The sequence below is a fragment of the Podarcis gaigeae genome (assembly GCF_964106915.1).
Source record: "Podarcis gaigeae genome assembly, chromosome: 2".
Taxonomy (NCBI): Eukaryota; Metazoa; Chordata; class Lepidosauria; order Squamata; family Lacertidae; genus Podarcis; species Podarcis gaigeae.
This window is the reverse complement of record NC_139679.1, coordinates 96,386,441-96,409,592: the sequence shown is the minus strand read 5'-3', so window position 1 is coordinate 96,409,592 and position 23,152 is coordinate 96,386,441. Positions and strand designations below refer to the sequence as shown.

At 42.1% G+C, this 23,152-nt stretch overlaps 1 protein-coding gene across 3 annotated transcripts in view; it reads right to left on the bottom strand.

Moving 5' to 3' along the window:
• PDZRN3 (PDZ domain containing ring finger 3) overlaps window positions 1–23,152 on the bottom strand; it is a 175,793-nt gene that overhangs the window by 21,528 nt on the left and 131,113 nt on the right. For all 3 annotated transcript variants that reach the window (XM_083723356.1, XM_083723357.1, XM_083723358.1), the window contains 2 exons: window positions 3,143–3,396; window positions 106–193 (listed from right to left, as the gene is read on the bottom strand). In XM_083723356.1, coding sequence (XP_083579482.1) covers window positions 106–193; window positions 3,143–3,396 — 342 coding nt within the window. The remainder of the gene's footprint in view (window positions 1–105; window positions 194–3,142; window positions 3,397–23,152) is intronic.

Here is a 23,152-nt window from a genome sequence, read left to right as displayed (position 1 = left end):
AAGTTCATAATTTGATTGCAGCACTAGTTGCTCAGTCCTTGGCACATGAAAATATAATAAAAATATTTTGTATGTTGAATGGTTGCTTCTAGTTATTACTCATACCTCTAATTCTAGCTCCTCTCTGTCCATTTCTTGATGAATGCCTCCCATATAATCATTTGGGTCATAGTATTCGTGCCCTGATGAATGCCTGGGAAAATAAAGCACAGTTTAGGTTATCACTCCCTATTCTAATTAACATATTAATCCTCCGCCAGCCTCATGGCAGATCATCACTAACATGTCACACATACATCAAGAATGATGCGCTGCAGGTGATCAATGGTGTTGAGGACGTAAGCTCATTAAACAACAGAGAAAACAAATATTTATTTTTTTAAAAAAACTGTCTCGCTGCCTTAACATATTGGCCAACCAGGCAGAGCTGCCCACTAGAGAGACAGAGGGGAACATTTGTCAAAGACAGGTGATGGTATGAAAAAATGCTGTGGAGGTAAAGCTTGGGGGTGGCATGATGGACCCATGAAGGGGAAAAAATGAGGGCCAGAAAAAGAGGGATGGCAGAATAAGTATTAGCACACACATTTTATTATTCAGGGTAGTGGTCATAGGTTCCCATGTTACACCTGAGCACAGGCTCCACACTTCTACTACTTCCACTGAGAAAACTCAGGGGGGAAACATACAGGCTGGTTTCCTAGCAACCACCTTTCCACGCGCCCTCTTATCACCTCAGGAACAGGAAAATATGCCAACATCCATCTCCAATTCCCTCTGCCTCGGAGATGGAGGGGAACCACAGTGAGCATGTGAGAAAAGAACGGTAACTTAATTAATAATTATTCTTTTTCCTTTTTTTCTTTTTTAAAGCTGTCCTCAGAAAAGCAATATGGATACTGCACAATAATAGCATGAGAACATGACCCCCAGTGCCTAATCTCTGACAGAAATTGCTCCAATATATCACCTTCCCAATCCCGAGCTTTGTAGCACATGCTAATTTGCCTGATTTCTGATTGTGAAAATAATGTTTTGTCTTTAATAATGATGTAAGTTTTTTTTTTTAAAAAAATGGATATATATTTATACGCAGAGGAAGTGGGCAACCAGGTTTTAATTCCGCTTTCAAAATATGAGAACTTGGGATGATAACTCAGTGAAATTGACTGTCAACAGGTCCACAGTTGTCAAAAAGAAGCAATATATAGTTAACATCTGGAATTCACTTCGTTGGGATATGGAGACAGCTATAGATGATGTTAAAAAGAACTAGGTAAATTCATTAGGCACCATAACAAAAGAAAACGAGTCTCTATGTTCAAGGATTCTATCTTTCTGAATACCAGACGTTGAGGACCATCTTCTCAAGTAGATTGAGGGGCTCCAACATGACATCTTGATGTGCGATGTCGTAAGAAGCCAGGACTCTTGTTTATATATTGATGGGAGGGTTGGGACTCCTCTCTCTCTCTCCTTCCATGTAGTGGGATCCCATGCTGTGGGAGGTTTGAAGGTCCCATGTGACTGTTCTATCTGCATGGGTGATTTATTCACAGAAGTCTCAAGCAGTTGGGATCTGTCTCTGCATGTAATGGGGGCCTAAGCTACCCAGTACTCTACAATTACTGGCACTTCACTCTGCTATCAGCCTCCCCCAACTGGGTGCCCTACAGATATTTTGGACTACAGCTCCCATCAGCCACTTCCCAGCACTGTGGAAGGAGTCCAAGGGGGAGTGGCCACATTCTTAGGCTGAAACCATGTTGAAGCAAGAACACTATCCAAAGCTCCATTGGAAAGTCCTTCTTTTATTTCATTGCCAGTGCATGCACAAAAGTTGCTTTTTACCACTCATGCACCATCCTATCAGCAATGTCATGGCCAGTTTCTGTGAACAAGATGGGAAGAGTTCCATCACAAATGGCACTCCACATTTGTTGTGGGAGAAAATGATTCCTGTACTATCAGTATAGGTGGACTTGCAAATACGTAAAGGGGTGTGTGTGTGTGTGTGTGTGTGTATAACTTGCTAGTATAGAAGTTTCAGACTCCCATTAACAGTAATTAAAAATTGATTTTAAAAATTCCTTGACAACATTTTAAAGAAAGATCAGCCCCACAGAACGGCTTATTTGTGTAACATTGCCACGGGATTATAATAAAAGGTAATTAATACGCTGAAAGAGAATGTAGTGGCTCCTAGCAATCTGCAATTTATGGCCACCATTAAAAAACGGATAAGATTGAACAGCAGCACTGTAAACAGGTAGTAAAGAGCACTGCCAGACACATACGCCATAGTCCAGATTTTAGGGGGAAGACCTGCAGCCCAAAAGGTCCCAGATCCAATCCTTGGTTTTTCTAGTTGGGAGACCCAAGGCATCAGGCCTGGGAAATTTCTCTGCTGGAGACCCTGGAAAGCCATTGCTGCGGGCCAGAGTTCTAAGAAACTCTTTATTTATCTGTGGGTTCACTCAGCCTTTTCCTCCTCATCTAAAGGCTTATAGAGACTTGGCATAATTGCGTATGCAAACTTAGAAGTGAGCAGGTAGCCTCATAGCATTTTATTTTTAATTGTCTTGTTCATTTGGTTTCTCATTCACAATGCCAATGGGCCTGCAATTTCTCAACAGTCAAAGTTACTGCACTGATTCCACCATTTCGTGAAACTGGTTGAACATGTGGGACACAGACGAAAAAATTGCAGTGCTGAGTGTTCCCTGCCACTAGATTTGCCTAATCCCAGTTTTCCATTTTTCCTTCCAGCAGTCAGCATTCTGTGGCCATTGAGCATGCTCAGTCCTACTGGGGTCCCTCCCTTCTTTCTTAGAGTGCCCCTGCCTATATATATATATATTTTTGTACTTGGTTCCCCCATGTCTGCTGATACCCGCTTCTTGTGTCTGGGCAATATCACTTTGGCAATAGCACTCACAGACTGAACATCAGAATTAGAGTGGATGGTTGCATAAAATCTTGCAGATATTTCAGTCCTAATGTTTTTGCTCCTGAAAATGGCAGTTTAGATCTTCATAATGATGTATGGTCGTTGTATATTTTCATCCCAAGTATATGAAATCTAGCCCCAGTGCTTCATTGCTTCAGTGTTTACTGCTTTTTAATGTTGCGAGGTACTTACTCCTCAGGTAAGAGATATGGATCCAGTACTGAAACTGGTGGGGTAGGTGAGCTCATCTTGGTAAGAGCCATGATGTGTTCAAAGGTGATGTCAGTCTGGGTGCCCATATCCACCAGGAGACATTCATGAGAGGGGCTGAAGATTTTGCTGCGCGGCGCTCTCCTTAGAACCTGAACCACGATGGGATCTTTAGCTGTTTTGAAGGCTTCTACTGCTTGGTCATGGGTTGCTTTAGATAAATCTTTTCCATTTACCTGTGAGGGAAGAGGAAGAAAGGTGAGTCTCGTTTATCTAGCGTTCCCTTCATGTAAAACCATTAATGACATGAGCTTCGTTTTTGTAAGTACTACTTGAAAGTAAGGCTGGAGCTCTGGATCACCTAACTCTAACCTGTTGTGCATTGCCAATGAGAAAGAACAGCAAGTAGTTCATAGTGGGTGGTTAAATTTCTGCGGAACAAACGACCACCTTTTGGCAACTTCAGAAAGTCACAGCCCGATTCACTTCCATTTGAAATCAGTTCCGGGAGAGTGTGGGCATAAAAGAAAAAGAAAAAGTTCAGGATATTGGACTAAGCTCTTATTGCACTGTTGGGCACATCATCAAAGGCTCATAGTTTTAAACTGTATTATCACAGGGGCTTTGTTATAGCTCTGATCTACAGAAGAAGAACATGATACAGGAAGCAAAAGTGGCTACACCCATGAATCAACTAATAAACTCTTCAACTCCCTTCGCAACCTTGGGAATGCATTTCCTGACTGCTGAACACAGGCTTTTTAAATATTTAAAGTTATTCCCATCCCTTGAGCTGCTACTTGTAATACTGACTATATAAAAAACAGTTTCCATGGAGCAGAGAATGGGCCTAGAACCATAAGGTGAAGTCCTACTGCTGAAAGTAAGCTGATGGTATCCAGACAAGACAGTAATCTCTGCCATAACTTTAGGCTTTCTGCAGGTCCTTCATCTTGGCATGAATGTTTCCTAAGGCTGCAGTTGTACGTAGGTTGGGATAAAGCAAAATGCAAAGGTGATTTAGCTGCCTTATCCTATGCCCTGCTAGATTTGAGCTGGTGAGGTTCAAGTGAGGAAGAAGGAATGATCTTGCATTCTTCTGTCTGCTTGCCTGTTAAAAAATTAATGGTTTTGATGCTTTCCCTCCTATTGGAAACAACGAGAGAGAAAAGGGAGGGAGAGGTTTAGACCTGCTCAGAAACCCCCAACCCAGGTGTGAAGGCATGTCAAGATGACTGGGAGGCCTTGGGAGCCATGACATGCTCCTAGGGAACCCATTTTTGGCACCTCCAGTGTAAGAGCAGCAATGTCAATTGGGCCAGAGCTTTGGAAGAGCTAGGTGTGTCAGAGAGGTTGGTTCCAGGGGTGGCATGTCTCATTTCGCCGCTTGAGACAAAACAATAAGTTGTCTCAAGTTGCCTTGTCCTGCCACTGCCAACATGGGAGCTGCTTCTCCACCACGAGGGTGCCAACTTGGGGGCTTCCAGCTGCCTGAGGCAGTGACCTCATCCCACCCAATGGCTGGGCTGGCCCTGGTTGACTCTAGCACTGGATCTCTACTGTGTCTTTGATGCTGGAGGGATAGATCCAATCTACTGTATGGCCTCTGGGACACACAGGATTGAGAAATGATGTAGAAAGAATAGTAATATTATTCCTACATCATTTAATAATATTCTGTAATAATATATTTACATCTTTTGTAAGCAGCCTGCTTAAACTACTGAAATACTGTTTCCTTTATTTTAAATATCATCTTATCCTATTTTCAGTTTATTTTCTAAAACGTTCTTCCACACCTATCTTGTCTCTCAAGTCCATTTTGTATAACAAAGCAGTTTGCTTTGCAGATGTTATACACACACTTAATCTTTAGTATAAATGCACGGAAGAGATATTCACCTGGAGCAGCTAAGTATCACAATCTGCTAAGTACCCTCAGACGTGGCTCAGCCATCTGGATAAAGTGATGTCAACACAACACTCTTGGCTCTACAGCCTTTCCCAATTGATTTTGAAAGGATCTAAGGCTCCTTTCCCCAAATTATTTCCATATGCTTTTTGTCCAGCATGCATTACATGGGTTTCTCCCCTTCTTTGGGATAAACTGAAATCCACTGTGTCATTTTCACTATAACTTATAGGTAGCCTCAGGCAATCTGTCATACTTGATAAAAATTAATTTGTATCCCCCATCTCTGAAACAAGAGAAACACCTGCACCAATATTAGTGTAGAAAAGGCCCTTCCATTTGTGAAACCAAATTACCACTGGAAACTCCCCACTTCTCACCCTGCCCCCACTTGCAGGGATTGTCTAGGGTAGAATATAACATTGTGCTATGATGAATGTGCTGGGGGAAATTATTTCCCCTGGCTGTTCTGAGGGCTCTCCTGACACCCCAAGAGGCAATTTCAGGCATTGGGAAAGGGTAGAAATCCCCATTGCACAAGTGGGATCCCTTGCACAGTGCTTGCACCAATGGGAACCTGCCCCAAGTTGTGTTTTTTTTAAGCCACTGCTATACCTCCAGTATCTGACCACTGCAATGCTTGACCACTGCTGACCTATGTCTGAATGCAAATAAATAAACCACCCTCGGCTGCCCAAAAGCCTTATGCTTTCTCAAACGACCTTTCCCCCTTGCTGTCCCTTATGGCTTTATGTTTCCAAAAAGAAAGGAAAAAAAGAAATCCACCTTTCTCCCTTCTGTCAAATCCCTTCCCAAACTCATCTTTGGCACAATGCCGTAGTCCTTTTCCCCTATGGAAACTAAACCTTCATGTGTGCAACTCAACTGAAACCAGATCCTCCTTCTGTCTTCCTTCCTGTTGAACTTTGGCTTATAAGGCCCTTGGGTCTAGGACCTGCCTTTCTGCTACAATTCTGTAGAATGCCATGCACAGTGACTGCATATTATAAATTAACAACCTGTCGCGGCCATCCTGGGATGTTAACCACGATCGTAGTGCCAGGCGATTCACAAGCTCACTGCATCTGTTTCAAAGCACAGGCTTCCTACATTATATCCAACTTTGTTCTGGTCATTCAAGTGGAAGCTGTCACTGATTACCTCACGGGATCACATGGTCAGGTTGATAAGCGTGTATCTACAGACCCAAAGTTCTCTATATAAATAAACATACAAGAACTGTTGTCCACTCTTAACTACCATTGCCATTGCCTTATTTTTCAATTTGGGGTAAGGGGGATTTATTATATTGATGGTATGGTAAGCACAAGAGCAGTGATAGGGAAACCTGTGCCCCCCCCCAGATGTTGTTGGTCAACAAATGTCATTGTCCTTGGCCATTGTCCTTGGGGGCAGCGCTGTCTGGGGAAGGTGGGAGTTGGAGTCCCAACACTGTCTGGAGGGTCACAGGGTCCTCATTCCTGAACTTGAAGCATCCACTCATAACAGAAAGGAATTTAAAACAAAACTTCCACTATCCTAAAGCTATTATGCAAATCTAGCGTGCACCTGTATATTGTATGCATCTTCTCACTACAGAGTTGGGAAAGCTTCAGAAAAGAGAAACCCAAATGAGCAAGGGGGTGTAGCAACTTCCCTAGGAGGAAAGTTTACAACATTTGCACCTCTTTAGTTTTGAGAAAAGGTGAGTAAGAAGACACATGATAGAGGTGTATAGAACTATGCAAGGTTTGGGTAAGTGGATAAAGAATGGCCCCAACTTTTCAAATGTTTAAATGGGGCTTAAAACCCCATTAGTTTCAAGCCGCCTATTCTTAATTAAGCCTGTGATTAAAAAGACCTATTCCATTTCTATTTTGCTGTTTTATTTTTTAACTGGCCTCTTTTAAACTGTCACTTTTTAAAAGTTAGCATTTTTCTTAATGATACATATGCTGCCTTGGATAGTCTACACTCCCCAAAACAGCTTATGAACAGTTTTATAAGTAAATAAATGAGTTTCATGGCAGATTTTTGTTCTAAACTTATATGATATCTGACAAGAATGCCCTGTAGTAAGTGGTTTTGTGGACTTTAGGATCACTTCTGTTATTTTAAAAGAAAGAAAAAAGCTGGATCTTCTCAAGTCAATATGGCCATATAAAATCAAATAATGGCTTTGTATGAAGAAACACCTGGTTCCTTCACTTTTACAGTCAACCCAAATTGATCATAAAGCTTCCATATATGGACTGGATGCCCACAGAGAAGTGAATTTGCATCAGGCTGAAGCAGGCTATGTATCTGAAGCTGTGCGGTACATCAAAAGCCTTGTTCTGTTAGCTACTCAAAGCATGGGTGGTGTGCTTGGGGAGGAAATACATTCTTCTGTTCTCTTTTATAAACAAGAGTTTATTTATAGAGAACGTGTAGCACAATAGATCTGAAAGGGACCGAGTGCAAGACAGCTACAAGAGAGCAGATTTATGCAGAAAAGTAACTTGAGATCAAAGCAGGCATCACAAATTTTGCTTCTGGCATTAATTTTTAAGACATCTATGTTCACACCTCTGTTTCAAGATGCACACAACTCTACGTAGGAAAAATTACCTGCTTCAGAATCTTGGTAAGGCCTGGCATTAGAAGTTAACTTCACTGTGAAATTGGCACATGTGGAAAATGGTAAGCCTGCTTTCAAGTTGAATGGGTGCCATCTTAGGACAGGAGTCTGCACACCTATACCTTGACAAAGGAGCATCTAAAGTGCTCAAGCTGCTACTACTAGTGAATTTTTTCCTTAGCTCAATGATATCACTCAAACCAGGCTTAACACAGTACTTTTAGTTAAAATGTGTGGCAATTATCTATTTTGCAGACTAAAGATGTTTCACTGTCCAAATGCCTTATTTATTCTTGGACAGTTGGAAGCAACATGATGATCTATAGTACCTTTGTAACATCTTTGGCATTATTGCAGTGCCAACATCAATTAAGGAAGAAGGGGGTTTGTAATATTCCTGTCTAATGTCGAGTGTATGCCAGATCTCACTCCAATAAATGTTACAAGCATTATTAATCAGAGATTGATGAATCATCCTTTTTGCCACACTTCATTGGCCAGATCCTGAACGCCTATCAGTTACTTCAGTGGAGATGAATTAATTTATATCAGATAGCATTGTAAACATTACGACTACGGCCATTTCTAGCCAGGGGAATTACTAAAAATCACACTGCAAGGAGGAAGCCTTATTGAAGGTGCATATCTGAAGTAAAATGGCTGCAAACCACTAAGAATCAACACACCTTATACAACAAATTTGAGAACAGATGTTCCTGATGAAAAGGGATAACATGGGTTTCAGGCTCCTTTTCCGCTCACAAATTAACTAGTGCTTCTGATCAGTTTCAGGATTTACATTCACATATCTAAAATAAAGGGATGCAGGTGGCGCTGTGGTCTAAACCACAGAGTCTAGGGCTTGCCGATCAGAAGGTTGGCAGTTTGAATCCCCATGACAGGGTGAGCTCCCATTGTTCCGTCCCAGCTCCTGCCCACCTAGCAGTTTGAAAGCACGTCAAGTGCAAGTATATAAATAGGTACCGCTCTGGCGGGAAGGTAAACAGTGTTTCCATGCGCTGCTCTGGTTCGCCAGAAGCGGTTTAGTCATGCTGGCCACATGACCTGGACGCTGTCTGTGGACGAATGCTGGCTCCCTCGGCCTATAGAGCGAGATGAGTGCGCAACCCCAGAGTTGTCCGCGACTGGACCTGACGGTCAGGGGTACCTTTACCCAACATAAGTCTTTCTGTTTTCCTGCCTTCTGCAATTAAAATGCTCAAAATGACCTTAAACACAATCTGTTCTCCACTTGGCCTGGGCCTCTGCATCTATACAGGGCAAAGCATTTATTCTCTAGACTTTGCAGAGGGCTGTTTGCACCCCATCTGCAAAAGTAAGGACTCCATCCCCTCGCTAGCCTTTTCAATTTTTTTTTTTAAATGAATGATGGCAAGGAGAAATAATAAGAAGTGAAAATTATATGTCCGTTCTCTATTTGGCAGTTCTTGCTCCTGTGCTTGTCTGCAAAGGTGAGGGGAAGCATCCAGCTGCCCTTAGCCTTCAACCGTCTGCAGCAATACAGCATTTGTGCATGAAGACAGTAGTCATGCTCTTTGCACAAAGGCTAGTAGGGCAGGGATACTTGGCATCATCCCTCCTCCAGTGTTGATGAACACGGCAGCAACAATGCCCAAATAGGACTACAGTAAGTGAAAGTCATTAGTAGATGGTAGGACTCTGAAAGTGAGAAGAATTGCTGAACATCTTTCAATATGAGTAGAAATTATCATTTTAAAAGGCTAGCTCTCTTATTCAACAACCCCAGAACCCAATAGAGGGTGACTGAAGTTCCTGATTTGAAATATATGACGGCTCCTTTTACAAATCAGGAAGCACTTATTGCTTTACTATAACCCACTTTTTGGTACTTTTATGGCTAGGCATCCGTAGTTGTCTCACTGTGAAAATGGAGTCTGGTGGCAGCAGAAGTTGAGAAGAGAGGAGTGGGGGAGGTAAAAATCAGAACAAGGAGTTGGGATTGCAAGTGGTTCTTAAACAAAGAATGGATGTTGTTGGTAGATGCCTTTTGAGTAAGAAAGGAGGATAAGAAGAGTATTAGAAGAGTTCTGCTGGATGAGGCTCTTCTGTCTGCATACTGGCCAGCCAGATACTTAGGAGAAGCCCACAAGCAGAATATGTGTGCAAGAGCCCTCTTCTGCTTGTGATCAGCAATTGGCATTTCACTGGAGTGTGTGTATAAAGTCATCAAATAGCTCTGTAATGCTAATTAGAATAGACTGGATTATTCCAAGCACATCTATTCAAAACACGAATTCCAATGATACCGAGGGAATTCATTTCCATGCCAGCATAATTAATATTTCAGCTTTAAGAACCAGTACACCACAGTAGCCACAGTATTGGTTATAGATCTGGAAAGCCTTGTCCCAAATCTCTGCTCAGATGTGACACTCATATGTGGCCTTTTCCAGCAGTGACTCAGACAGAGACACAAAGATGTAGATGCTGAAGGCTGTGGCACATGAGATCCATGAATCTGGGCCTCCAGTTACTACAGCATTATTTAAATGCTCATTCTAAATGTGATTTAAAGTAATTTGACTGTTGTTTTTAACTAGGCTTTTATTTTTATTACTTTAGATTTTATGACTATGTTTTTTAAAAGTTGCATGCAGCCTTGAGTCCCAACTTGGGAGAAAGACAGGATATAAATATATTAAACAAACAAACAAACAAACACCGCCCCCCAATCTCAGCACTATCAAGGGGCTGACCTACTTGCCTCCACAGAGCTGATACATCAACCCAGGCAATGTGCCTGATGCAAGTTGATGGACAGACAACAGATTTTTAGGCTCCAGGCCAGACAGTTGCCCCTTTAAGGTTCTCCACTAGGCAGCAAGGGAAGCACAAAAGGACTCAGCTGAGGGGTCCAGGACCATAAAATGGCTCAGTTGTGCCTTATGTTCCTTGGAACAAATAGTCTGCTTTGTGTGCTCTGTCCAGGGTACTGAAAGGTCTACCACTGACCTCCCTTCTTTCCAGGAACCCCTCATTTTAGCTGTGATCCTGCCACTCTGCTTCCCGCCAGTACTGAACAATTTGCACCCTTCTGAGATGTCCATGGAATCTGCTTTACCAAGATAGACACAGTAATAATATCCCAGCCTAAGCTTGCTCACAAGGCTGCTGTAAAGTAAAAATACAGCTCTGATCTCCTTGGAAGAAGGGCAGAATACATACAATAAATAAGCACTTAATGATTTGTCAGTTCTAAATTAAAGGTGAACAACAAAGAGTCTTGTGGCACCTTAAGGACTAACAGATTTATTGTGTCATGTTTTGTGGTGTTGTGGCTTTCAAAAGGCCTCTGCCACAATAAATTTATTCTCTACAGTGCCACAAGGCTGCTGTTTTTGTCGCAACTGACTACCACAGCTGCCTCTCTGAAACGCTTGTTTTCTAGCAGACATGATCCATTGCACATCACCAGACAGTGTTCAGACTTCCCAGCCTGGTGCAACCCCCTTCGCCTCAGATGACCATAAGGCAGACCTATAGGCTGCCCCCACTACACCCTCCAGAGAAAAAAAAAAGATTAAATACAGAGAGGCGTTGAGCTGTCCTGCAAGGAGGAGACAGGCACATAGTGGTATGGGGTTGAGAGTGCAAAAATAGGCTAATAGAGGTGGGACGCAGATAAGCGTGGAGGAAATAGTGAATACAGATGAGATGACGCGGAAGAGAAATCTGTGGTGGTCCAGAGACCAGATGCTTTGAAGTGTAGAGGGAAAAGGAGAGCTCTAGAATGAGAGGGAAAGAGGGAGTTAACAGGAGCTAAAAAGAAAAGGCTGGGCTAAAAATGTGTCAAAAATGCATCCCTGCAGCTGACAAAGCAGTACAGCCTTCTTAAATTAACATGAATGTAAAAGAGGCTTTCAGAGTGCTCTATTCTGTGCATCCCTAATCTAGTGTGTGCATTCAACCTGAGAGGAAAGTATTTCTGTTTTACCCCACACATTGCGTAAGCACTTGGTGCTGACTGCAGCTGCAAAAATGTAAGACAAGGCACGCTCAATTTTGGCCTGGTCAAATTAAATACCATTAACTCGCCCTCTTGAGCACATTACAATTTGTACAGCTGTAAAATTAAGCCCAATTTAATGTTTTCTGTTAGTAAGAGAAATGCTGATTGTGTCCAAAGTTTTATTATTTACAATAAACGAAATGTGCAAATTCCAATGCCCGAGGTTTAGTACTGATCTTTTCTTTACAAGACTAAGCAATTAGGGTGACAAAGCAATCAGAGTTAAAGCATATCAAAACAACTCATGTTATATCGAGTGTAACATTGCTAAAGATAGCTGTTCGCTGTTAAGCAGAAAAAGCACTTAAGTAACACAGCCTCTAAAGTGATTGTAAACTTTAGAAAGCATCGTCTGGACATGTTGAAAGGTGAATCATCGCAGTAACTGGTCAGGGCTAACTTTTGTGGAATATATGGGATTCACAGTATAAACATTAGGATATGTCTCATACTTATCCCACTTTTGGTGCTCATACGGCAGGAGTGAAGAGACTCAGGCCAGGGGGCCAAATACTTCACTGTTTGGCCGCTGGGACCTTTCCCTGACCACACCTTTCCCAGTGGTCACACCCTCTCCCAGAATTTGCATAGCTGGAACATGTACTTGAACTGTGTTAATGCCTTTTGCTTGCCTAAAAGGAGGGTGGAGAAGATGGCTGTGCTGTGTGTAGCAACCTCAGACTTTGGCATGGCTGGAACATAACCTGCTGCAAGAGTCACATCTATTGCCCTGCCCACTTTTGCACAAAGTCTTGGCTATCACTAGTACGTTGCTGCAAGAAGACTGCCTGTGAGGGAAGGCCACCCTTGTGCTAAAAATGTTTCCCCACCCCTGCTGCAGGATTACACCATGTGCAAGATGTGAGTGCACAAGTGGCCAACCTACAGGGGAAGGGGCCGTGTTTGAAGTTGTGCTCTATGGAAAACACTTCTTACTCTTTCCCCATATAACCTTCTGAAGAGCTGGCTAATACGCTCTGTAGAAAGACAGGAAAAGAACACAATCGGCAGTAGTGCTCCACAGATAATTTTATTTATTTAGTTGCTTCCTTAGCCGCTCATCTGCAAAACATTTAATCTTCCTGTTTTCATTTCCTTTCTTGTAGTGGATGGCAAGTTTCACGCCTTCCCCCTCTCACACGGGCTTCCTTTGTTTATGATGAAACTAATGAACTGCCCGTCAGTATTATCATGAGCTGTATTAATTTTGTTCCACAGAAGTCAATGGAAGCCATTGACAGATATGTGGAAAAGTGAAAGGGCTTCTGTTGTTGCTTGTGGTTTGGAGTTGGTGGGGAGGGTGTGGAGAAGAAGCTGCTGTCTGTTCAGTGCATTAGCAAACCCAGTTATCAGGAATGGGTAGGTGAATGTTTCACTCCCATTTTAAACAGGCTTCTTGATCGCAGCTCCTTTATTTTGACTCTTCTAACTCAGTGGGAGATACTGACTACTGTGGGGTAAAGTAAAACAGTGTTGCCTCGACTTCTCTTTGTCTCACTGTGGTTAGTGTTTGTGTGTGTGTAAGAGAGAAAGAGAGGAGAGGGAGGAAGGAATACACACACAGAGAGAGACTCAGTTTGTTCCTCAGAAGGGTGCAGTGTTACTGAAAAGGCTGTATTGACAATAATGGATGGGAGCCGGGGGGCTGGCTTTTATGTCTCACAACTGTCAAGAGGTCTTGTCATCATTTTACCTTGGATTAGCAACAGAGCATGTTCTCCAGTATTATGAGTTCGTTAAAATAACCCCTGACTCATAAGAGTCATGCTGGGAGGAAGGAATGGATGACAGATTGTTATTGTTTCTCCGAATGGCTGCTCAAACGTTATGATCACCTAGATCATTCTAATGTCCGAAGACTGAAATTTCTAAAGCTTGGACTCTGTTCTTGCTCTTAATTCATAGACTGAAATCCACCCCCCCCCCCCGGAGCTGGGGTAAATAGTACTACAGGCAGAACTCATGTGGGTTTCCTATAGCCACAGTACCCTGAAAGCACCCAGTCCTGCCTGACCAGGTTGGGCCTGTTTAGTATTTGGATGGGAGAACTAGTGTGTGTGGAGAAAGAGGGCTGGTTTTTGGAAGGCCTTGCAAACCCACAATTCCAGCCATTTGCCTGCTAAAGCTCAAGGTGCCCAGAGATGTGTGGCCACCATTGCACAACCACCTTTGCACTCATGGTAGCCATGATTTGCTTGAGGCCTGAACTGTAAATTCATCTAGCTGCTTTCCACTCACCCCTTAGTGAAATTTAAATGGGAACTTGGTGTTATGAAAAGTTCTTACCCATGAGAAGAGCATGCTTGATGTTTGGTATGCTGATTGCATATTAGATCTTTCACATGGGGCTATCTGGGGTGACTGGAAAAGTCACCAGGATATGGAAGAAGATCAGCCATGTGAATCCAACATAACACTACTGCTTTCCTGGGAGTTGTTTAGATTTATATTAGTGTCAGAATGGTTGACACCTCATCCCATATCCTACTAGCGAGACAACTTTGAACATTGTTAATGAAGAATGAGGTATTCCAGCAAGATGTCTATCTTGCCCCGGGAATCCAATTATAACGATCTCATAGTGTGTGAAGAAGATCAATGGCAAAGCACATCCAGCCCAATAATTCTTTGGAAGAGGAATATTTTAATAAGAAACCAGTCACTTATATGATTTATAGAGTAACTTCTGTCAACTGGCACCCTGTATATGGGGTGATCTACTACATGATTTAAAGAAGCTATTTTTGACGTTCTTGGGCTCACTCATTATGATGGGCAGTGTTTGTGTGCAAGAAGGCATATTCTACTCATGCGCATGTGTGCACATGCACAGTGTATCTCTACCCTCTGCACAGGGAAATGTTCTGCTTCTCCAGCTCTGGGATTCCTTACAGTGGGGACAAATGTCAATGCCCCCTGTCAGTCCCCACTACAAAATTCTCTCCAAGTGCAATACTTTACTTTTGCCAGTGCGGAACCACAGAGAGCTAAAACTGGGGACACAACCTGCTTCCTTGTACGAGTGACAACTGACCCATAATTTTTTTAAAATAAAATTTATATAGCGCTTGAGTGTAGAAAAAAGCTCAAAGCAGTTTACAAAGAAGATAAAACTGAAAATGTACCACTAATATGTATGCTGTAACTAAGTGGTAGATCACATGTTTTGAATGCTTAGAACAGGGGTCAGCAAACTTTTTCAGCAGGGGGCCGGTCCACTGTCCCTCAGACCTTGTGGAGGGCTGGACTATATTTTGGAGGGGGGGGGGAAGAACAAATTCCTATGCTCCACAAATAACCCAGAGATGCATTTTAAATAAAAGCACATTCTACTCATGTAAAAACACCAGACAGGCCCCACAAATAACCCAGAGGTACATTTTAAATAAAATGACACATTCTACTCATGTAAAACACGCTGATTCCCGGACTGTCCGTGGGCTGGATTTACAAGGTGACTGGGCTGGATCTGGCCCCCAGGCTTTAGTTTCCCTACCCATGGCTTAGAAGATTCCAGGTTCAGACACCACTTAAAATGATATTGTAGCTGGTGATGGAAAAGGCAAAGGCTGAAATTCTGGAGAGTCACTGCCAGTCAGATTAGGTAATACATACCTAGAAGGATAAATAGTCTGACCTGCTATAAAGAGACCAAGGAACAAGAAGTCTGAACACTCAATTTGCAAGGAACACTCAATTTGCTGGTATTTGCTAAACCAGGCTTACAGTGCAGCTACTTAACGGTTTCATTTATATGTATTCATTTATTACATTTATATACCACTTTTCTCTTTCAAAGAGCTCAGGGTCATATACATGGTTCTCCCCGCCCCACATCCCCACAACAACCCTATGAGTTAGGTTAGACTAAGAGATAGTGACTGGCCCAAGGTCACTCTGTGAGCTTCATGGCTGAGTATGGATTCGAACCCTGCTCATAGTCCAACACTCTAACAATCACACCACACTGGCTCTACACGCTAGCTATGACTCCTCTTTTATATCATAGCAGCCTTCACCTTTATTTGTGGCCTATCTGATTATTTTTAAGGGGTATGATACTGATGTCAGACTATGTTACTTTAAAGAATTCTCAACTTCTTTAAAGAATTTCACAAACAACATGCAGGTGTTGCATAGTCGATGTTGTATCAGCATGATTAAAATATACATAGCAAAATAAGTAGCAATGTACAAGGTGCTATAAATAACAGTAATTTCTGAGTTTGAGCAATGAAGAATTTTGGCATGCTATGGTCAAGTGTTTAAACTATGAGCTCAATCTGAAAAGGGTATTGCAGAGAATGAATTTTGGTGGATCTGGCTCTGAGATGAGTTGGTCAGCTTATCATGCAAACAGAGTAGCAAAGGGTGTAAAAGGACAGTGTGATCCATCTGTACACAATGGACATGGACACTGGAGAGAAACAGAATGATACAACAGAGCATTAAGGCAACACGTGATGTATGTTCCTAATCAAGAATAGATGGCACCATAACGTGAAAAGTGGGAGGCCCAGGCACAAATCCAAATGGAAAATCTTCCAAGCAAGAGAATGCTAAGGACATCTGAAACAGTCACATCAATCATGTGGATTTGGTGAAAGGGTGGGGGCTCTTTTGCTTTTTAAGGGCAAAAGGAAATAAAGGTTCACAACAAGAGAAATGGTCAGCAGGTTAAGTCTATGCAAGGCAGTGGGAGGAGCTGAGTTTGTAAGCTCCCCTGAGCCTTGTTCCTAGGGCGGATGAGGAGTCCGCTTGCTCCCAAGAGGTGACTACTCCACATTCCACTTATGATGTCCAAAGGGTTCTGCCAAACGGATCCTTCCTAACCATGTTTCCAGTCCAATACCGGAAAGTCAAAAGGCAGAAGGTGTTGGCACAGAAAACTCCACACGCAATATGAAACACCCACTAAGTAAGCAGAACCAAAAGTTATAACTGAGATGCTGAAAACCCACCACAGGAGGCCTTTTGCATGCGAGCTAAAAAGCATATTCGGGTTCTTAAAGGTGTCTGGACCTCAGAAACAGAGAGGTTAACACAACAAACTGAGCAAATTCCACAACTCAGGGTGTCTCAATGAATACAAGGAGGCTGCCTGCTTTAGATTGTCACCTTCCAACATGCTAGATTTCCAGATTGCCCTAACACCTGAAGAGAAACCTATGTGTGGATCAGGTTTTGTGATAAAAGCATGCAACACAAAGTAGACATGCGTTTTCTACTGGATGCTGCTGTATTTTTAATGTAAGGAGAACAAATATTTGAACTCTTATGGGGGAGGGGTTCCTATTTTGGACATGGCAACAGGAAGTGAAAATGGAAGCCACCCCTGCACTTGTGAATCTGCTTTTCAGGACATGTCTTGAGATGCCACCTTCTCAGACTTGATTAGAAAGAAAGAGATACTCAAAGAAAGACCACTTACAGTAATCTTCATGTTTTGAAATAAAATCACATACTGTACTGAACTGCCTGTCAGACAAGGCAGGCTTTCTACTGACTTCATGAACAGCAAACTTTTTTTTTTTTTTTGCATCATCTATTATGTCTGCACTGTCCATTATGCCACTGACAAATGCGTCTAAGAAAACATTTGTGCTTAATAAAGAATAAGAAGTTTTCCTTTGCAGAAAACATGCCAATCCTTGGGATTTGTACTACAAAATTTGCCATTCTGACAGACTACAGATGTCTGTGTCTCATTTAGAGCACACTTTATGGTCTGATACACTTATTTAGCCAGCTTTTAAGAAGTCTCCATTTTAGGGAGGGGGAGCAGTACAATTTTATGGCAAATGCAACAGCAAAAAAACCCTATTTTCTAAAACTCTTCTTCTCCGTCAGAGTCTAGGGAAAAGAGGTTCAAAGTACAGGTTAATTCTTTTTACAGCTTCATCTAATCCTTCTTTTATTTCACTAGAAAAGACTTTTTTTTTTATATAGATGCAAAACTGTATTATTTAGCAACAGACTGTTTTGAAGTGTGTGCACTTCCCTTTTCTCTCGTAAGCTATTGATGGTATAAAGAAAAAGACTAAAAAGAAAATTCTTGTTTGAATAAAACAAAATCCACTTGTCCTCTCTGAAATATTTAGCTCTCCAAGGAAAAAATTCTGAGTGGGAAACCTCAGCCCTAAAGAAAACGACACTGAGACAGGTTAATTAGAATGAACCTTGCATGACTGATTTATTTTGGTGTGTCTCTGGCATATAGAAAGTAACAGTTCAAATATATATATATATATATATATATATATATATATATATATATATATTGGGGCTGGCCTAAATCGAAAAGATAGATTTTAATCTATTTGCTTTGAACCAAAACTTACTGATACTGAGTTAAAACCTGATTTCCATGTAGCCTTTTCATTAGAAGCACCCAAGGGAACAGTCAAGCAGAGCCCAGGGGACAATAATGGACATTGTGAGGTGACACACTGAGAGCCTTGTTTCAGGGTAGCCATGATGAATGAGAAGAATCCAATAGGCTTAAGAGATCTAGACTGGGTGATGGGATAGGAATGGTAATTGTGACTCCTAGTATGCCCTCTTTATCAGGGTAACTGCAACAGTTGGAGAATTCTGCCTCTGACAAAGCAGGCAGCAGGTCTCAACCTTTGGGAGGTGTGTTGCTTGCATGGCTGCTGATGAAGACATTCATTCATAGGTGTCACGGTAGTGGAATTTTTAGATGGAACATCAAAAGCATGGGAACACTGACAGAAGCTACTGCAACAGTGCTGGTAAGACAAAACATCTAAAGAAGCCTACCATCTATGATAAAACACTAAGAGTGAAGACCCATAAAATGACAGCAGATTCTCTCTGTCAGATGTTCATTATCAGAAAGCCAAGTGCTGTTTTGAGGCTTCAGGGAAAAGTCACTTTCCCTGGTTGCCCCCCTCCAATTTCAGAATGTCAAGGCAGCACCCTACAGCCAGGTTCCTGATGAGACTGCAAAGCTTATGATGTCTCAAGCACTTAGCTGAGAGGAGCTTTGTTAAATACAGTATATCTAGCTACAACAGAGGTCATAGGCCTTGGGGAGATCATAGGCCTTGGGGAGGAATCATGTCTCAGGAGAAGAGCACAGTCTTCACAAACAGAAGGTCTTAGATTCAATCCACAACATCTCCCACTAAGAGAGAAAGATGGGAAAGACAAACATTTCTGCTTGAGATTTTGGAGAGCTGCTGCCAAATACATGGACAAATAGTCTGACCTGCTAGGAGTCATGCTCCTGTGTTTCTTGGAGGCTGATGCAAGAGAGGACAAGACTGGTGGCTTGAACCATTGTTTGACCTGCGTGTGCTATTACTGCATCCATCAGAAAACCAGGCTCATGGTGCACCTAAACACATGCCACGACTCTACTTTTTATATTGTGCCTTTTGGGCTGGACCTGGAGAGGGGGGAGCAGAACTGTAGCAGTAGTTCAAGGATCCATTCAAGAGGCTTGTTCTCACTCTTCAGACTTTACTTATTAAAAACAACCACCACACACATTAACAGCTGGCACGTATCATCGCCGCCAGCTGATTCATCATCATCACATCTATATAGTGCCATCCACACTTTGCAGAGTAGAAAAGGACAGGTCCCTGCTCCAAGGGCTTTACAATCTAAAGTTTGGCATGGAAGAAACAGAATAAAACTGGATGGAAGTGGAGGCTGGGCTAAATGGGAGAACAATATGCAATTATGCAGGTATTTGGAGCAACAGGCCTGGTTACATCAGGGCAGGGCAAGGAAGGAAATAGTTTCCATCCACTTTCTATTCAGCATAGTGCATTTTCCTTGTACTCATACTTTCTCACCTCCTGTTTAGAACCTGGCTTTTGAATTACTGGGTTGGTGAACAGGTGGATACGCGTGGAATTTTGTTAAAAGCTGGGCTAAGCCAAAGTATTGCTGAACTGATACTCTGGAGTTAAATGGGGCATGTCTGGGGCAGAGGGTGTGGAATAAACTGTACCATTATACAGTGTGTTACGGACTAGGCTCTTTGACTTTTTCAATGGCCAAGAACCAAGTTTCCCTCACAGTTATGCATTATCAGATAACCCAGCCCCCCAAATTCAGCTGGTCTCATTACTAAAACCTTATGTCCTAGTTGTTTTTCTGTATTAGGTAAAATAGGTGTTGTTTTTTTTAAGTTCTTTGCGGAGCAGTATGTTCTGGTGGCTGCTCATACCCATATTTGCCTTTTAGCAATGAGTCTTCCCACCTGCCCCGGCAATTAGATTCAGACCACATAACCAAGTCAGAAAAATGTGAACGGATGCTTTATTAACACTTATTGCACCACTATTCAGTTGTCTCAATTCCAATATACACAATTTTAGTGCTCTTTTGGTGCCCCTGAAAATGAGTCATGACCTTCCCTTTCATTATTAATGAACATAGCACAGCCCATTTATTAAACCTGCACTTTTCCCTCTGCTCCATATGCCTGTTTTCCCTTCCAGTATTTGACATGTGACAGTAAAGCTCAGAGCAAACGTCCCTAGTGCTTCCTCCCCTGCGAATACTTGCCACCTGCTTCATAGCGTTGAACAGATGTATATATGTAAACCATTACAAACCTGTTCACCCAATCATTTATCATTTTAAGGAGAGAAAAATACTCCAAAGGCACCCCCTACTCCAAATTTTACATGTTTGGGTGAATTACTATATTAATATTTTGAAGGCTGTAATGCAAAAAGGTACTTGAAGCTATTTTAGTGCATCACTCATAACAAGCAGGCTTTTTTTTTAAAAAAAGAAACAAAACTTTCAAACCATGACTTTTTTTAAAAACAAAAAAAAACCCTTCTACCATGAAGAAACTGTATTTTCTATAGAGAATCCAATGGAGGTGTTGCATTATTCATCATCAAATGAAGAGGAAAATTTCAATTGCCAGTTTCTAGTAAATGGTCTAATTAAGAAAGGGAGATTCTGAGCCATGGACAGGCGCCACAATCATTAAAGGCCATTTTCCAGCAGATTACAGGTCTCCAGTCTATCAACGAGAATGCTGAACTAATTAAGCAGCAGAAAACCCAGCCCAGGACAAAAGTCTTCAGATTACGCAAATGTGTGTATGCAATGAAGGGTCTACGCTATGTCACTTTAAAATCAGAACCTCCCTCCCTTCAGACTTCCTAGCTGAAGTATTCCTATAAGGTAAGGGAGAACCATCTTTTTTTACTCTGTCCAGGGCTGCATTCCCTTGGAAAGTATTACTGTATGCTGGTGGAACAAGTGATGGTGGAGCTAGAGACAAAAGTGTTCTGGATTAATTGGTCCAGAATACAGACCTCCCTTCCTCAATTTTTTTCCATGGCCACTTCAAATAAGAATCCCCAATCCTATGCTGCTCTACTCAGAAGTAAGCCCCACTGGGTTTGATGGGGTTACTCTCAAATGGATGCTGTTCTACGGCCTAAAAAATAAAATAAAATAAATGCATGGCTAGTGCATTAGTGCAAAGGACGCGGGTGGCACTGTGGTCTAAACCACTGAGCCTCTAGGGCTTGCTGATCAGAAGGTAAGCTGTTCGAATCCCCATGACGGGGTGAGCTCCCGTTGCTCGGTTCCAGCTCCTGCCAACCTAGGATTCGAAAGCACGTCAAAATGCAAGTAGATAAATAGGTACCACTCCGCCGGGAAGGTAAACAGTGTTTCCGTGTGCTGCTCTGGTTTTGGTGTTCTGTTGCGCCAGAAGCGGCTTAGTCATGGTGGCCACATGACTCGGAAAAACTGTCTGCAGACAAACGTCGGCTCCCTCGGCCTGTAAAGCGAGATGAGCGGTGCAACCCCAGAGTCGTCTGCGACTGGACTTAACTGTCAAGGGTCCTTTACCTTTAGTGCATTAGTGCAGGGATGGGGAAATGTGGTCCTGCAGATGTTGCTGGACTATTAACTTCCATTTTCCCTGACCGTGAACCATGCTGAGTGGGGTTCATGGAAGTTGGAGTCCAAACAACAGTTGGAGGGCCACAGGTTGTCCATCACTTATTTAGTGTCAATGAAGCAAATATGCCAAACTTTTGAAAAGTGTGCTCTATCCTATATTCAAATTATTCAACATTTATGCCCAATCTACATACATTTATGCCTATGCCTTCAGGCTACTGGCATCCATTGCTCTCCTCTGTTTGTTCAACTGGTAGCTCCTTCCACCCAAGCTTGATTATCAAACTTGCACAGGTGTAGAGGTTATTTGCTCCCAGTACTCAAGTTTAAGCATGGACCAAAGAGAAGCAGAAAAGCTCTTTCTGGCAAAAACTGGTATCAGATGTTACCATTTTAACACAAGCTGAACATAGGGACTGGGGTGAGAAGAGTAAATTCAGTTCCCTGTTGATCTGCATAAATCAGGCTTCCTCAACCTTGGCCCTCCAGATGTTTTGAGACTACAATTCCCAGCATCCCTGACCACTGGTCCTGCTAGCTAGGGATCATGGGAGTATAGGCCAAAAACATCTGGAGGGCCAAGGTTGAGGAAGCCTGGACTATAAACCTTTGGCAACCAGAGCATGTGTTTTCATTCAAGTACCATTTCCCCCATTTCTTCTACTGGAGTTTTTTCACTGTAAGTCAAAAGCGCATAGGAACAGCTCATGATTCATCCAATTACAATACGGACGTGGATAGACAAAAATACAGAGAGATAGTATTGCTCTAAAAATGCACAATTTGTCTTTCCTTTCCTTCTGCTATATTCTCAGTGCAGAGAGTGCATCTCTAATAATTGGATGATTGGCTCCTTCAGTTCTGGTTTTTAAGAAAGTTTCAAAAACCTGCCTAGTTTCCCCTTACTTTTCAATGTAGGTTTTTGTAGTATATGCTGCTGTCGAGTCCTTGTCAACATTTACTGAATTTTATTCTATTAGGTATATTTAAAACTGCTTTGAATATGTTTTATGTTTGTTTTTAATGGCATTGACATGAGCTGTATTGAGAGGGCTAGTCTTGAAAATGGCTTGAATGACAGAATGAATGACAGTCCTGACGTAGCACCATATATGATTTTTACAATTCAAAAACTGAGAATGAGAAATGAGAGTTATTATATGGAGACAGAAGGAACTTAATTCATGATCATGGAACTTATGCACATCTTGTTTAGCTACCTGAAAAACCATATTCAGCCAGGAAGGTCTCAGCCAGGTAGCTCACAGCTGCCCTTCCCTCCTTGGAGGAATGACAATGATATTAACAAACAAACAAACAAACAAACAAACAAACAAACAAACAGAATGTCATTTAAAGATTATTGCTGAGCAGGACTTTGTAGAATCTGGAATAACTTTTGGTGCTGTTAAGCACTAATTTGCAAACCTAATCAAAACCTTAAAATATAACTATTTTGTAAGCTTGAGACTCATCCTCAGCAGCTAGTATTAA